This window comes from Etheostoma cragini, chromosome 5 (genome assembly GCF_013103735.1).
Source record: "Etheostoma cragini isolate CJK2018 chromosome 5, CSU_Ecrag_1.0, whole genome shotgun sequence".
In the NCBI taxonomy this organism is placed as follows: Eukaryota; Metazoa; Chordata; class Actinopteri; order Perciformes; family Percidae; genus Etheostoma; species Etheostoma cragini.
Window position 1 is genome coordinate 20794984 of NC_048411.1, and position 13714 is coordinate 20808697.

Consider the following 13714-nt stretch of genomic DNA (forward strand, 5'->3'; position numbering starts at 1 on the left):
GGTGGAGAGACACCAGGACTTCCCCTGCCCATTTATTGTGGAAGGGACAACCCAATTTTGTCCGGCCAAATGTCAGCCAGTTAGGTGAGTATATACTGCATAGTTTATAAAAAAAATAAAAAAAAACAATCTACAGTATGACATATTGTACCCACATTATGACTGAAAATTCTGCGAAACCTGTTTGGACATCTGAACACAAAAAGTCGGTTTCAGGTTTCAGTTCCTTAAAAGCCTAAACAGAATTATTCATGTATCTGCTGAAAATAATTTGATGTACTCACAAAAACTTCTCTCAACAATATTCACAGTATTTAACCGCAGTGAGTGATTATTGAAAATGTATAGCTACAAACAAACAAAATAATTTTCATTTGAAATGTCCACATCTAAAAAATGTATTACACAGTCTTGCAAATGAATGCAGAGCAAGTAATTACAGAAGTTGATTTTATTGATTTAGTTGACCTATTTCTCTGCAGCGCTTTGGAGGTAGGTCTGGCAATGCAATGGCAACTTATTGAGGACAGAATGTGTCGTAAAGGTCTGCTGTATAGGTTGTCAACGCTGGCTTGAAGAGCTGGTCATGACTTGATGAGAATTGACCAGGAAGACACACAACTGTCTATTGGTGGTACACACAGTAAATATGTTGCACTACCACTGAACTCACAATTTCAGTTAATTATTTTAAACTGGTTTGAATTTAAATTAGTAATGAATGTTTATATAGTGTAATTTTCAGGTTTTTCAATTTTATTTCTGTTTTGATTTTTTTTAAGGGTGGCTGTGAATACATTTTTCAAATTCAAAGACAGTTTTTAGTCACCCAACTTCTTTTTAACTCTGAATCAGATTGTGAACAAAATCAACGTGAACAAAGCCAAAAAGTCCCGGACAATTCAATGTGTTACTTGCATATGAATCCCAAAACTGAAGAAAACATTAACACAACCTGAAGGTTTTTTTATCAAGCTTTTGTTTTTTCCCCCCACTTACACTCAAGAATATACGATTTTGAGCTGGGTTGTGAAGTGTGTCTAATGCTTCTGAGTTGCACAGCCGTACTGTAATAACAGGTCTAATGTAGGCCTACACTTACTGACATGTGGTGCTTAGCTGCACAGCCAATGATGACTTCAAAGTTTGGTAGTTATTACTAATGATTTCAATTATCTAATCACCTCGGGACATTTATGAATATAGGACCATGAGTTTTAATATAATTAAACAAACCAGGTAAACATGTCTTTCCATTAATTGTAAAAAAGGGAGAAAAAAAGAGAAATTGAAATGTTTTTATTACATGATTAATTCCACCAATACATGTTTGATGTGTGGGCATCACAATGCAGGAGAGGCAGCGTGTGAAAGGAAAAGGTTTGCACATTCCATATAATTTATTAATTTGACTTGTACTGCAGAATGAGAAAAATCAAACAAAAGGGTAAGATATGTGCCTTTAAAAGTAAATTTTACTGGTTTTGGCACAATTTTTAAAATTCAAAAAACTACTTTTGTTTGTAGCAACAGAGGAATTAGGGAGATGAACAATACAAAATTCTGCTGTGTCAAAGTACGGTAAATCCAGATGACAAGATGTTCGCTGGTGATTGTTAGTTTGCCTCGTCCTTTGAAGCTTCGTCAAAATTTTCAACAAGATCTGAAAACGAAAACGGAGGGTAAGGTGGAGTGGATGACAGAAAACAGTGACAGATTGGGTAAGGACATTACTTAATTAGAACAAGATTTAGCATACAAATAAAACTTAATTACTAAATATAAATCTAACCAAAAATATCACCCCTCTGAATTAATCCATAAATATTGTTGGTGACAAGAGACTTGTGTGATATTCTTCAATACACACCCAGATACATGGAAACGTAACTTTTTAGATATAATGAAATCACACGCTTTATGTGACAAGACATATATGCAAATGTAAGCCTTTTCTGGACCGTTGATAACGTGGCTATTTTAATACTACATTACATTAACAATAACCTACGTGTAAATTTGCTTACCCGGAACATCATCATCATCCTCCTCCTCCTCTTCAGCAGCAACCAGGGGGCCTTTGTTCTCTCCAGCTGTGAGGGGGAAGAAGAACAAATAGCAAATTGTTTAAAGACAGTACACAAAACTACTGACACATGCAAACAGATCAGTAAAGCGTGTTGTAGGTACCTGGTTTGGGCAGGGTCTCTGCTAACCTCCTGAGACTGGTAAGACTGTCGGCCCCCAGCTGGTTTAGGATTCCTGGGAGCATCTCTGTGAGCTGCTTGTTCTCAGCGTGTCCTGTGATTGTAAATGTGTTGGCAGCCAAGGAGGCCTGAACCTTTGGGTTATTGAAGTGGATCACTGTCCCCTGGTTTGTGAACATATTCACCTACAGTGAAGGACAAACAGGAATAGAGATGGAGGGGGGGAGAAGGATTATGCAATAAATTGAAACATACTGTACTTTATTGCTATGTTTTCTTGGCAAATTAATTAACTTAATGCTTTAAAAACATTTAACAGCAATTAAAGAACGGCATTTAATAAGAATCCAATTATTTATCCAGTCGTACTATTGCTAATGTCAGCCTCTTGTTTTGTGGAAAGGATTACTCGAAATTTTTAAGTGCAGAATCCACTCCTAGGACCATCAATGTCATGAAAAAAAAACCTGTCTGCGTACTTGTTGCTGTGCATTTCAGAAATAATTTGCTATACCTCCTCAATGCCGGAGATGTTGTTGACTCCCAGTTTCTTGAGAGAGAACTGCAGCTTCTTGTCATCTGCTGTTGCTGTTCTGTGCACCACCTTCTTCTTTCTGCGGGCTGACCCCTACAGAGCACAAAAAGGAGCTATAATACATAAACCAAAAACTCAATCACCCAACTTTTGTATTTATTAAAATACATTTGCAAGCATTTACGCCAACTGACCTTGCCACCTATGCGGACTTGCGCCTGCAGTTTGGCGAGCTTCTCCTGGTTCATTATCAACTCCTTCATCTAACACAGGAAAAAACACATACACATCATCAAATGTAATATTTTCGCACAACTTTCCGTCAACCTGCTTGGTTATTTCTTGGAATGATTGTAAAGATTTACAAGGAATATGTTTACAACATTTACTCTCTAGCTTGGACATTTTGGCAAGGATTGCTATGGAGGAAGTAGGCTACACAGGGCGATCCACTGATACAAGCAAATTATGTTTAGACATTGATGCATCTCATGTCTCTAATTTGGTAGCTCCTTGCTCTTCTACTCAACCGGAAGTTGTTCTGTCCTTCGTCCGTGAAGGCAGTCTAATTTTCACTCTGAAGACCAAGCATCTAGGAGGGATCACCGAGAAGCTATAAGCACAGATACACAAGCGCAGCCTTCCGGCAGTGCATCTCACTTTCTTTAAATTGCCCCCCTGACTCCTCCACTTGCCTCCCTTCCTCACATCTTAGTCCATCCCACCATGGAAGCACTGGAGAGAGGTGAGGAAATCATGGGAACAGAGCAGAAATGAGCAAATGTGTTTTAGAGGGATGAGACGCCCTTTCCTCTGATGTGTGACATTAATTTGTCAGCTGCACGGCTTCTGGGAACTAAGGCAGCTCTCCTATTTCCTTGCCTACAGCTCCACAATGCTCGATCCTCAGGGTAGAAATAAGGGCTTTGAGGCAGCCCTTATGGAGGAAGGACAGAACCCCTTCCGGTTCATCCGGACATCAACGGTCGTGGGATGTACCCTCACAAGTTGTACAGCTGAAAGGGTTGCTAACAGTGAGGTGGAGATACGTCTGGCAATGCAAGACTAGTAAAAAAAAAAAAAATCTCACTTAGTGCCTTGGTAGCTCACCTGGTACAGCATGAAGCCCATGTACCATGGTTCATTTTACACTCATCAATCCTGATTATCATCTACGTGAATAACGTTACTAATAATTTTGATCTTGAAAAGAGAACCAGTAATTGAGAAGGATGAAAAATGGTGTGGAGTGACATGTCATGCTCATTTCATGACTAACAAATTGGCAATTGAAACGGTAGGTTCCTAATGAGTGATTTCAACAGTTTGAATTGGATTACCTTACATTGGGCTTGAAATTACAATGAAGTGCCAAACCAAAAACTCCCCCAAATCCCCCTTCGTTTTTCCTTTTGGCACACCAAGCGAACAAGAATGACAGCTGCAGGAAGCCCAAAAATAGCTGCACACTTTTAAGTCTCGACTCAAGTTCTGCTTAAATCAGACAGAGGTGGTCCGCTGAAGCTGTGTGGCTAGCAACGTTCTGTTTAGCAAAGAGAGCCTAGTTAGATCACTAGCTAACTTTACAAGCTTACTTGTCCAAGTAAGCACTTACGAGAAGATGTGCTGTGGGCTGATGCTTGAGCGTTCAGTCACCGAAACTGTGAAGTGTACTTTATTAACCAGAATTCTCAGAAAATATGACAACTGAACTGTCGGCTAACCAAGCTAAGTGGCTAGCTAGCTCAGGCCTCTTAAAACTGATGTAACGTAAGAATTATATTTGACCTTTTCATCAGCATAACGTAATGTGACATGGGGCACTGTGTTTTTTTTTTCGCAAGTCAAAATTATATAAAGCTGAGACAGCTTAAAAAGACTACTGAGACGTGAACTGACCTGGGAGTGTGTAAACACGCGGGTCACACAGCCGATAGAAGCTCAGAGAAAGGAGTGAAGACCCGAAGTGATGTGCTCAGATCGAGGACCTTCCGGATGTGCCCTCGGTTTTTCAGAATTTCTGCTTATAAATAAATCATAGACTGTATATTTAATAACGGTCTATGAAATAAATGCGTTTTGAATCTTAATTTATAGTGTTTTCCAAATTATATCCGGTAAAGTGTTGGAAGACGACCTGCTTGAACCTGCTTTTTAAAACTGACTAAAAGTAGTGACTTCTTGAAACTTAAAACAAAACCTTTTTTATTTTAACGGCAATAGGCTAGCTATAAAAACGTTTTAACAACCACTTAACGTAATATTAATAACAACTATAACTATTTATGACATAACAAATAAACAAATATGTCAAATCAGTACCATATTTAAAAAAAAATGAGAATAAAAAAGATTTATTTAAAAAGTACAGCTATATGTATTAAATATATAGTCCTATTAAACTTTTTAAATACTAGTTTCACCACCAGTAGCATTTAAAACATAAATATATATTATATACATGTAAAAAAGCCGTTTCTTTCAGTGAAAAATAAAGACGTTCCATTCATAACGGAAGTGGTCACGTTGTAATCATGGCGTCCTCCAGTGCACCGAGAGGCAACGTGATAACTCCTTAAAATGAGAAACTTTTGGTTTACTGGGACGATAAACATCGGTATCATCTAATTGCAACAAATCATACTTTAAAAAAATACGTCAGCACTCACGGGCGTTTTCGTTCAAAGGTGAGAACTATCAGAATGTACTTTAGCTATTAGAGACTGCTAGGCGGCCGAAGCGTAACGTTAGTGTGCTGAACACGTTGACTCAGGTTTCCTTTCTAATAAGCTGCTTTTGATTTTAAACAAGTAACCTTAACAGTAGTGTAATTTAACAATTAGGTAAAAGTCAACTAGCTCTTATTTCATTTTAATGAGCGCAATAACAAACCTTGGTGAAGAAATCAACTGTCGTGAAGCCGTTAGCTTAACGTTAGCTTGGACGAATTGCATGGTTTGGTGGGTTGAGATGCTGTTAGGAAAAAGGAGGTGCCACTCAGCCCATGTTGTTAATTTGATAACCTTTTTTTCCGTTTTTTTTGGGATCAAGGCAATCTTGGCTAAGTTATAACTCCTTACGACCTATCCACAATTAAATAGCTTTGCACATACATAGTACATACATGCAGGTCAGTAGGGTTGAGAGGTTAACAAGCGTCATATCTATTGCTATATGGTAATATCCCTGTTTTTATTTTCTGTGTCGTACCAGACTGATTATTTCGTGATCAGCACAGAAATGGCTTCATTTAAACCTACAAAAATCCAAGTCTATCCTAAACTTGGAGAGAAAGTCACACAAGACACACTGTACTGGAAAAACTACAAGGTGAGTCTCTTCTACTGTACACTAGGGCTGCACAATATATCAGTTTTCTTTTTTCATTGTCATTGTGATATGAATTGGTGCAATATACACATCTAAAAAACTGAGACATATCACAAAAACACTTAAAGATCTTTTGTTAGTTAAAAAAAATCTGTAGAAAACTGCACTTAATGTAACTTAAGGTCATTGTTATATTAGTGGTGCCTTTTGAAATTCAATTTAACGTTCAATTTGGGCAATAGAAAAATCTTAAATGTCTTCCTTTCGCTTGTTTTAAATTCAACAAGCAATTTGTGGTATTTTAACAAAATACTGAAGCAGAAGAAATGCAGAACTAAGCACACTTTAATATCTGTTTATTTATTGCAAGTAATAGTGTTATTGCGATATTCAACAAAGTTATTGCATAATTTCCTCATTGTGCAACTCATACTGTATACTGTAATAATATTACTGTGAGCTAGAAAAGCATATCCCTAATGTTGTTTCTCAATCTTTAAATCTCCTCACAGGCTCCGGTCCAGATAAAAGAATTTGGAGCAATCACAAACATAGACTTCTCTCCAGTGGCTCCGCATAACTTTGCAGTGACAGCATTCACAAGAGTATGTTGCTTTTCCTTATATGAATTCAGTATACTTGTAATTATTTAAATTGATCCTCCCATAAAAATTCTAGATCCGGCCAGTCATCTGAATAATGTGTAAGTATGCCATTTCCTGTTCTAACTCTGGTTTCTCTACAGATCCACATTTACGGGCCGTTCTCCCAGGAGCCTGTGAAGACATTTACACGTTTTAAAGATACTGCATACTGTGGGAGGTTCAGGTCAGATGGCCAGCTGCTCGTGGCGGGATGTGAGGACTCTGTGGTCCGGTTGTTTGATGTCAGTGGCAAGGTGGCACTCAGGATGTTTAAAGGACACACAAAGTAGGTATCCCACATGTCACCATCAGATAGTGTTTATGTTGTGCTGTTGTGGCCTAAAGACTGAGTGTTACAAAATAGCCTTTATTTGAACATCCAAATTGTTGAATGATGATCTCTTGAGTGATCCATCGACTGAATTTTTATGATGATCTCAAGAACTCTGACAACCTTTTAAAGTGTCTTACTGACTTAATAACATCTGGCTGTGAAAGTGCACTGACGTATATGTTTTGTCTCATTTTATATCTGTTCAGGGCTGTACATATCACAGACTTTACCTCAGACCGTTACCAGATTCTCACAGGGTCAGACGACTACACCTGTCGACTTTGGGACATCCCAAATGCCACTGAGCTTAACACCTACCAAGAACACACAGATTACATTCGCTGTGGCATCACAAGCAAACTCAACAGAGATCTCTTCTATACTGGTGAGATGGAGGCAATTTATGGTTTTCAATTTGTGTTAGAAAAAGTTAAAGTTAGGACAAGTAAATTAACTTTAGCATCACTGTTTGGAGCATTGCATAATTTTTGGATCGGTGAACCTTTTCAAAAGAACCACCAGGAACATCATCTGTCCCTAAAGATTAAACTGATTTAACACTGTCAAAATCTACCAATATAAGATTTTTGACTAGTCTTTTATTTTCTATTTAATAAACCTTTTTTTTTTTTTTAAAGAGTAGAAATTATGAATATGTTTAGTCAGTAGTTCTAGTACTACTAGTAGTAGTAGTAGTAGTAGTAGTAGTAGTAGTAGTAAACTCCAAATTCTGCGATTGAGTTGTTAGACATAGTGCCACTGCAGATGAAAGTGTGAGGACCAGGATTAAGGTGATCTGTTTTTGCGTGACTTGCAATGGATGCTTTTATCCTAGGATCTTATGACCACACACTGAAACTGTTCGATGCCAGAGCGGATAAGAGTGTGATGACCATGGACCATGGCCAGCCAGTGGAGAGTCTGCTTCTCTATCCTTCTGAGGGACTCCTCGTCTCTGCAGGTAATCTGCCGCTCTGATCACCATGTTCAGTCAGCTCATCCAGAAAATGTGTCCACGGGTTTTCAGACCAAACACATCGTCGACCCTCTTCGGCTTTTTGGTTGTTTTATGTATGTATTACTATGTGTTTCTTGTTTCATTCGTATCCATCTGGAAAGGGTTGCTTGCTTTCCTAAAAGGCTCTTGTCATTTTTCATCGTCATCTTATTAATACATATAGGGCTGGGCAAAACTGAAACTAGCCAGAAATGCTTTTCAAATTTTCCTACTAAAAACAGAGGTTCAAACTATTCTATCTATCTATAAACAAGATCATACCTACATGTGTAGGTGTATTTATTTCAACATAACACAACATTACTCTCTGCTTCATGGTTGGTGCTAGCCTGAGAACTGAGCACCCTAGCAAGCAAGATAGCTAGAATTAATAAAACAACCTGTTTTATTCACACACTCGTGTTACAGTGTAGAAAAGCACATTGCTATTGCCAGATAATGACAACTTAGTTTGGCTAATGTTCTGTAAAATGACCCATACATAAGGCATTAGCAAGCCAGCCAACTAGCCAGCCATCCGTGGCGAGCTGCTTGGTTACAACGCTTTACAGAATTTACGTGCTAGTTAGCCGTTGTCTTTAGTCTTTTTCAGTGTGTTCAGAGGCAGCTTTTTGGCCAAGAAACGGGCGCCGCGGGGTGACGCCACAGTCCACCATTGTTACCACTAGTGTGTCAGCACTGTAAGGGTCCCGCGAGCCTTTTTCAGGTTGACACAGGTTGTTGTGAAGGACAAAGTCCATTGTATGCTTGATTGTGACTTCAGTTAGGACAAAAACCACACTATTGCCTCTCTGCCAACGACTGCACTCATACACACGCTAAATAATATTTACTAATGTTTATCTAGGGCATTTAAAAATGAATAAAAAAAATCCTTTCACTCTCTGTAGGGGGGCGCCATGTGAAAGTGTGGGATCTGCTAAAAGGAGGTCAGCCTCTGGTATCACTGAAGAACCATCACAAAACTGTCACCTGTTTGTGTCTCAGCAGCAGCGGACACAGACTGCTGTCAGCTTCTCTGGACAGGTACGAGGACAGGTGTATGCATGACATAGCACTCATCTGGCAGGACAGTTGCATACTTATTTGATAAGTATTTTTTATATGAACCTGATTTAATGGAGAGCCTCTGTTTCTGTTTCAGGCATGTAAAGGTGTACAACACCACCAACTATAAAGTGGTCCACAACTTTGACTATGCTGCCTCCATCCTCAGTCTGGCTTTGGCTGTAAGAAATTACAGTTTACCCTTTTAGCACTATTCTGTGATGTTTTGTGTTTTAGGTGTAGAAAGGTGGATTCAGATAAGGGAAGGAACATTTTTGATAATTACAAAATATTTATTACATCACCCAAGGTAGGAAAACACCAAAGAATTGCCAGAGATTTAATCGATTAGAGATGAAACGGGACATCCTCTCTTCCGTCTTGGCGTGAAGGTGTAGGGTTTCCAGAACACAACGTGGAACCTCAGAGTGCTACACTCATAAAAGGAAATGCTGTAGCCATGGCCTATAACAATGATTTTGTCTTCTGGAGTACATTTGTATTATTGGTATCCTGCTCTGGAAAACTCTTTTTGGGACTGGCTCTAGTGGCTGTAATTCTGCACTACGGCTGAATTTTTGGAAAGAGACTTCAGAGACAGCATTAGGGGACCACTAAGGCCTATATAAAAGCATCAAAAAAAGCAACACGTCATGGGACCTTTTAAAGGAATTGTTGAATGATGATCTCTTGAGTGATCCATCGACTGAATTTCATGATGATCTCAAGAATTCTGACAACCTTTTAAAACTATATGACAGACTTAACATCTGGTCATGAAAGTTAACAAATTTAAATGTTGACTCTTTTAGTTCTGCCCAGGGCTTGAATTCTTGACAGTAAAACTATAAATGTGTCTTTCTCCTCAGCCGGATGATGAGTCCATCGTTGTTGGTATGACCAATAGTATCCTGAGCATCAAACACAGGAAAAGCCTTGATGAGTCAAAGGAACTCTCGGGCCAACAGAGACGACAGCCGTCATATCGTGTTTTTGTGAAAGGGAAGAACTACGTCCCTAAACAGGTATCTTTACATTTAGTCATGCGGTAGCTGAAGTCAACAGTTATGTGATCATGTGTCATTATTCCCAAAAGAAATGTGCTGACTGAAACAAAAGACAATGTAAAACTGACCCTGGCTTACGCCTCTTATTTCTGCACACTGAGTCATCATTTAAGGCTTTTCTTTCTCGCCACGCCATTGTTAATTCATTTCTCGGTTCTCCGTCTTTTCCCAGGATGATTATCTCGTCAGCAAGCCAGTGAAACAGCATTTGGCCAAATATGACAAGCAGCTCAAGAAATTTAATGTATCGAAGGCTTTGGATACAGCTCTGGAGGTATACATTTCATGAATTTATAACACTAGCAATAATAAAGCAATTGGCATCATTTTCTTGAGGTTCCTTCTATTTTTAAAGTTGTGACACATGCTACTTTCCTTTTGCTGAGTTGTACAAAGGGATCTCACTACACTGGATAGATGAAGCTAAACAGCATATGTATTTTGTATGATTTTACTTAAGTATGTTAAATTGTATTCATAGACATGGACAAGACTGAGAAAGCCGGAGATTACAGTTGCTGTTATAAAGGAGCTGGATCGAAGAGGAACGTTGAAGAATGCTCTGGCAGGAAGGGATGAACAGGGGCTCGCTCGGTTGCTCAACTTCCTCATAGGGTAAGAAGCAGATAAAACGTCATTACTCAAGTAGACTTAACTAAGTGTTGATATAAAGTGTATTAGTTACATTTGAATTTTTGTAGCTCGTACATCCAAACGTGCAGAAATAGTTTGCAACATAAATACTTGTTTTTTTTTCTGTTTTGTTCTCCAGGAACATGGTTGACCCCAGGTTTGCTCCTGTCCTCGTACCAGCGGCGGAGATGATCCTGGACATTTATCAATCTGTAATCGGACAGTCGCCAGTTGTGGACCGGCAGCTGCTGCGACTACAGGAGCTGCTGGAGAGAGAGATTGACTACCAGCAGGACCTCCTGGAGGTGCTGGGCATGTTGGACACGATGTTTGCCTCCTCCCTCCCTCGGAAGGAGGTGCCATGTCCTGGCGTCAGCAGGGCTAATGGCCTGGCTCAGGGAGAATCGAGTATCTCAAGACCACAGGGGCAGGCCACCTGAGGTCTTGTAGCGGGGAGAAGCGGCTTTAGACTGGCTTAGAGTGCCTTTACAACTCTAAAAACATCTTTTTGAAACATCAGTTACGAATTTCCAACATTACCAAACAAACATTTTGGTACAGGTTTTAAGAGACTTAAATCCCATGGGCTCACTCTGGTGTTTTAACTCTGCGTGACTGAAAACACAAAAGGCAACACGTAGAACATGCATTTACTGTATGAAGAATTTCTGATTGTGTGAATGTGAAGTGAGGTTGTTTTTATTGGAAGTATTGTCATTACACTTTCAAAACTAAACGTGGTGTGTGTGTGTGTCTGTGTGCGCAAGCTTGTGTGTTTGAATGATAACTGTTAATGGCTGCTTTGTGTTTTCATAATTTTTGGCATTGGCAAATGTTTTATAACCAGAGAAATAAATCTTTGTAATATTGAAACTGACTAATCATAATTATGTTCAAATCGGCTCAAGTCTCTGATAATAAAACTGATTTTAGGATGTAGTGATGATGATGATGATGATGATGAAGAAGTATCCCATTCCACTGGATGTCGCTGTAACCTCAAAGAAACAGTTAACTTTCACATGGAGGAATTTGCATTTGAGTAAGCGGAAGACAGAAAGCATCAACCTAATGGCATCAACACTGACTCAGAAGAGGATGCTGTGTGCCAGTGGAGAGGCTGCAGCTCAGACTGGAAACAGCAGTGCCACCGACTGAACGCCGTTTCTCAACTTGTAGCGTTAAGACTGACACTTGAATTAGCAGTTAGCAAAAGAAGGAGGATGTATGCGAGTTAGGTGCTCTTTCGTGCTAAATTAAAGCGGACTGTCAGGTTTCTTCTGTCTGAGTTTGAGCTCCTGTTAAGGTAGGTTCGTTAATAATCACCCTTTTTGTTCTAGCTCTTGACTTTTTCAACGTGGTTCTTTCCTATGATATTGACAGTTTGCTAACGTGTCAACCCTGGTCAAATGTAGCCCTGCAAAAACAGCCTCACATTTATTCAGCAAAATAGGTCACGAAGTATGAGTTCTGTTCATTTGAGTTATTTAAAACACAAATGTTCGTAAAGCTAGGCTGTCGTTTGTGATACTTAACAATAAAAATGCAATCTAGTGCCATAAATACCACAACTCTTATGAGCAGTGTTTCTATCATAAAACTAGCACACTTAAACAATTACACTACCTCTCCTCTTGATTGTTTCATGCTTTGCCTTTGCTCACTTTAATATTTGGATATTATGAATACATAATTATGAATGTAAATGAAAAGTATAAAATGACTAAACAGGAAACTTAAAAATGGTTGTTATGCTGTTGTGTCCAGTTTAGGAAGTGGCTATTGATAAAGAACACATCTAAACCCTGCAGCTCTGAAACTCAATTGATTTCTTAATTTAGCCCACACACACACACACACACACGGGAATATTTGGTGATCTGATATTGTCTCCACACCAATGTAGAAAGCATCACCATTAAAATCATTATTTAAGTACTTGAGATCAAAAGATGATCCTGTCTCATTGGAGAACCTCTGGCTCTGCTAGGCACGGATTAGGTTGGATAATCTCTAGGATCAGAGGAGCAGGCAGAATAACTGAAATAACCCCAAAAAAGTAATGGAGTCACGTGGATACTGGTGTGTTTTCTTTTTTAGTCTCAAATGTCTGTTTAATGTCCGTCTTTGCCTGCAGTTGCTGTGCAGATGGAGCTGAGCAGGAGGAAAGTGCCTCTGTATGTGAGTACATGCTCCAATTTGCAGTCAAGTTTGAGTTCTCCAGTTAAAGTCAAGTTATTTATCCCTTAGGAAGATCTCTGCAAATTGAGTTTGGAATGCAGTGAGGGATCGGTAGCCTTATTTATAAGAACCAAAAGTCAGTGGCAGAGATGTCATGCTCATGACCAAAACATTATGTGTAATGAAAATACATCAAATGTCGTATTTAAGGATATAAAGGTGTTTTCTGTTCATGCACCAATACAGTAGGCTACATGTGATTTGATCAAGTTCACTGTTTGTACAAGTTTTTAAATTGAGATTTGGCTCTAGATAGGATGCCGGCACCATGGTGACAGGATACCGATGTCTTTGAATGAAACATCTTTAGCTTTTGTTGTTGGACTGTTTGAGCAGTGAATCATATTTTGATAGGAAAACCTTAACCTTATCCATCAGCACAACGATAATAACAACAGCATTTGTGAGTATAAGTAGTAACTCTGTGATTCATTCACAGTTATGTTTTTGTTTTGTTTATCAGTTTGTCTTGTGATTACTGTGGTCTGTTAAACCTTTGAATACTCTTGTCTATGTAGTAAAACACTGCAGGACTGTGGTCAACTATGATTTTATTGGTTTGGGAACTTAACAACTTATGTAAACATTAATGAAAGCTAATGGATTTCTGAAGTTTAAAGGGGGAAACATTGCTCACACTATACTGTTGCTAAAGGTT

The 13714-nt window shown here is 38.9% G+C and overlaps 3 protein-coding genes across 6 annotated transcripts in view; 2 read left to right on the plus strand and 1 right to left on the minus strand.

The window, feature by feature from the left end:
* Window positions 1-1284: 1284 nt before the first annotated feature.
* On the minus strand, window positions 1285-4791 carry LOC117945515 (transcription factor BTF3-like). The gene is made up of 6 exons (XM_034873053.1): window positions 4642-4791; window positions 2937-3005; window positions 2722-2835; window positions 2191-2392; window positions 2028-2093; window positions 1285-1663 (listed from the first exon to the last, which is right to left on the minus strand). Exons 2-6 carry the CDS (start codon window positions 3003-3005, stop codon window positions 1617-1619), a joined length of 498 nt encoding a protein of 165 aa, XP_034728944.1. The 5' UTR covers window positions 4642-4791; the 3' UTR covers window positions 1285-1616.
* Window positions 4792-5234: 443 nt separating this feature from the next.
* On the plus strand, window positions 5235-11663 carry utp15 (UTP15 small subunit processome component). Its single transcript, XM_034872993.1, has 12 exons — window positions 5235-5429; window positions 5956-6072; window positions 6585-6677; window positions 6818-7002; window positions 7257-7435; window positions 7886-8011; window positions 8959-9094; window positions 9213-9297; window positions 9985-10140; window positions 10355-10456; window positions 10664-10797; window positions 10955-11663. Exons 2-12 carry the CDS (start codon window positions 5983-5985, stop codon window positions 11253-11255), a joined length of 1587 nt encoding a protein of 528 aa, XP_034728884.1. The 5' UTR covers window positions 5235-5429; window positions 5956-5982; the 3' UTR covers window positions 11256-11663.
* A 227-nt stretch (window positions 11664-11890) lies between these two features.
* Window positions 11891-13714, plus strand: part of LOC117945472 (rho guanine nucleotide exchange factor 28-like) — a 38780-nt gene continuing 36956 nt past the window's right edge. For all 4 annotated transcript variants that reach the window (XM_034872962.1, XM_034872963.1, XM_034872964.1 and 1 more), the window contains exons 1-2: window positions 11891-12121; window positions 12953-12996. In XM_034872962.1, coding sequence (XP_034728853.1) covers window positions 12964-12996 — 33 coding nt within the window. In that variant the 5' untranslated portion in view covers window positions 11891-12121; window positions 12953-12963. The remainder of the gene's footprint in view (window positions 12122-12952; window positions 12997-13714) is intronic.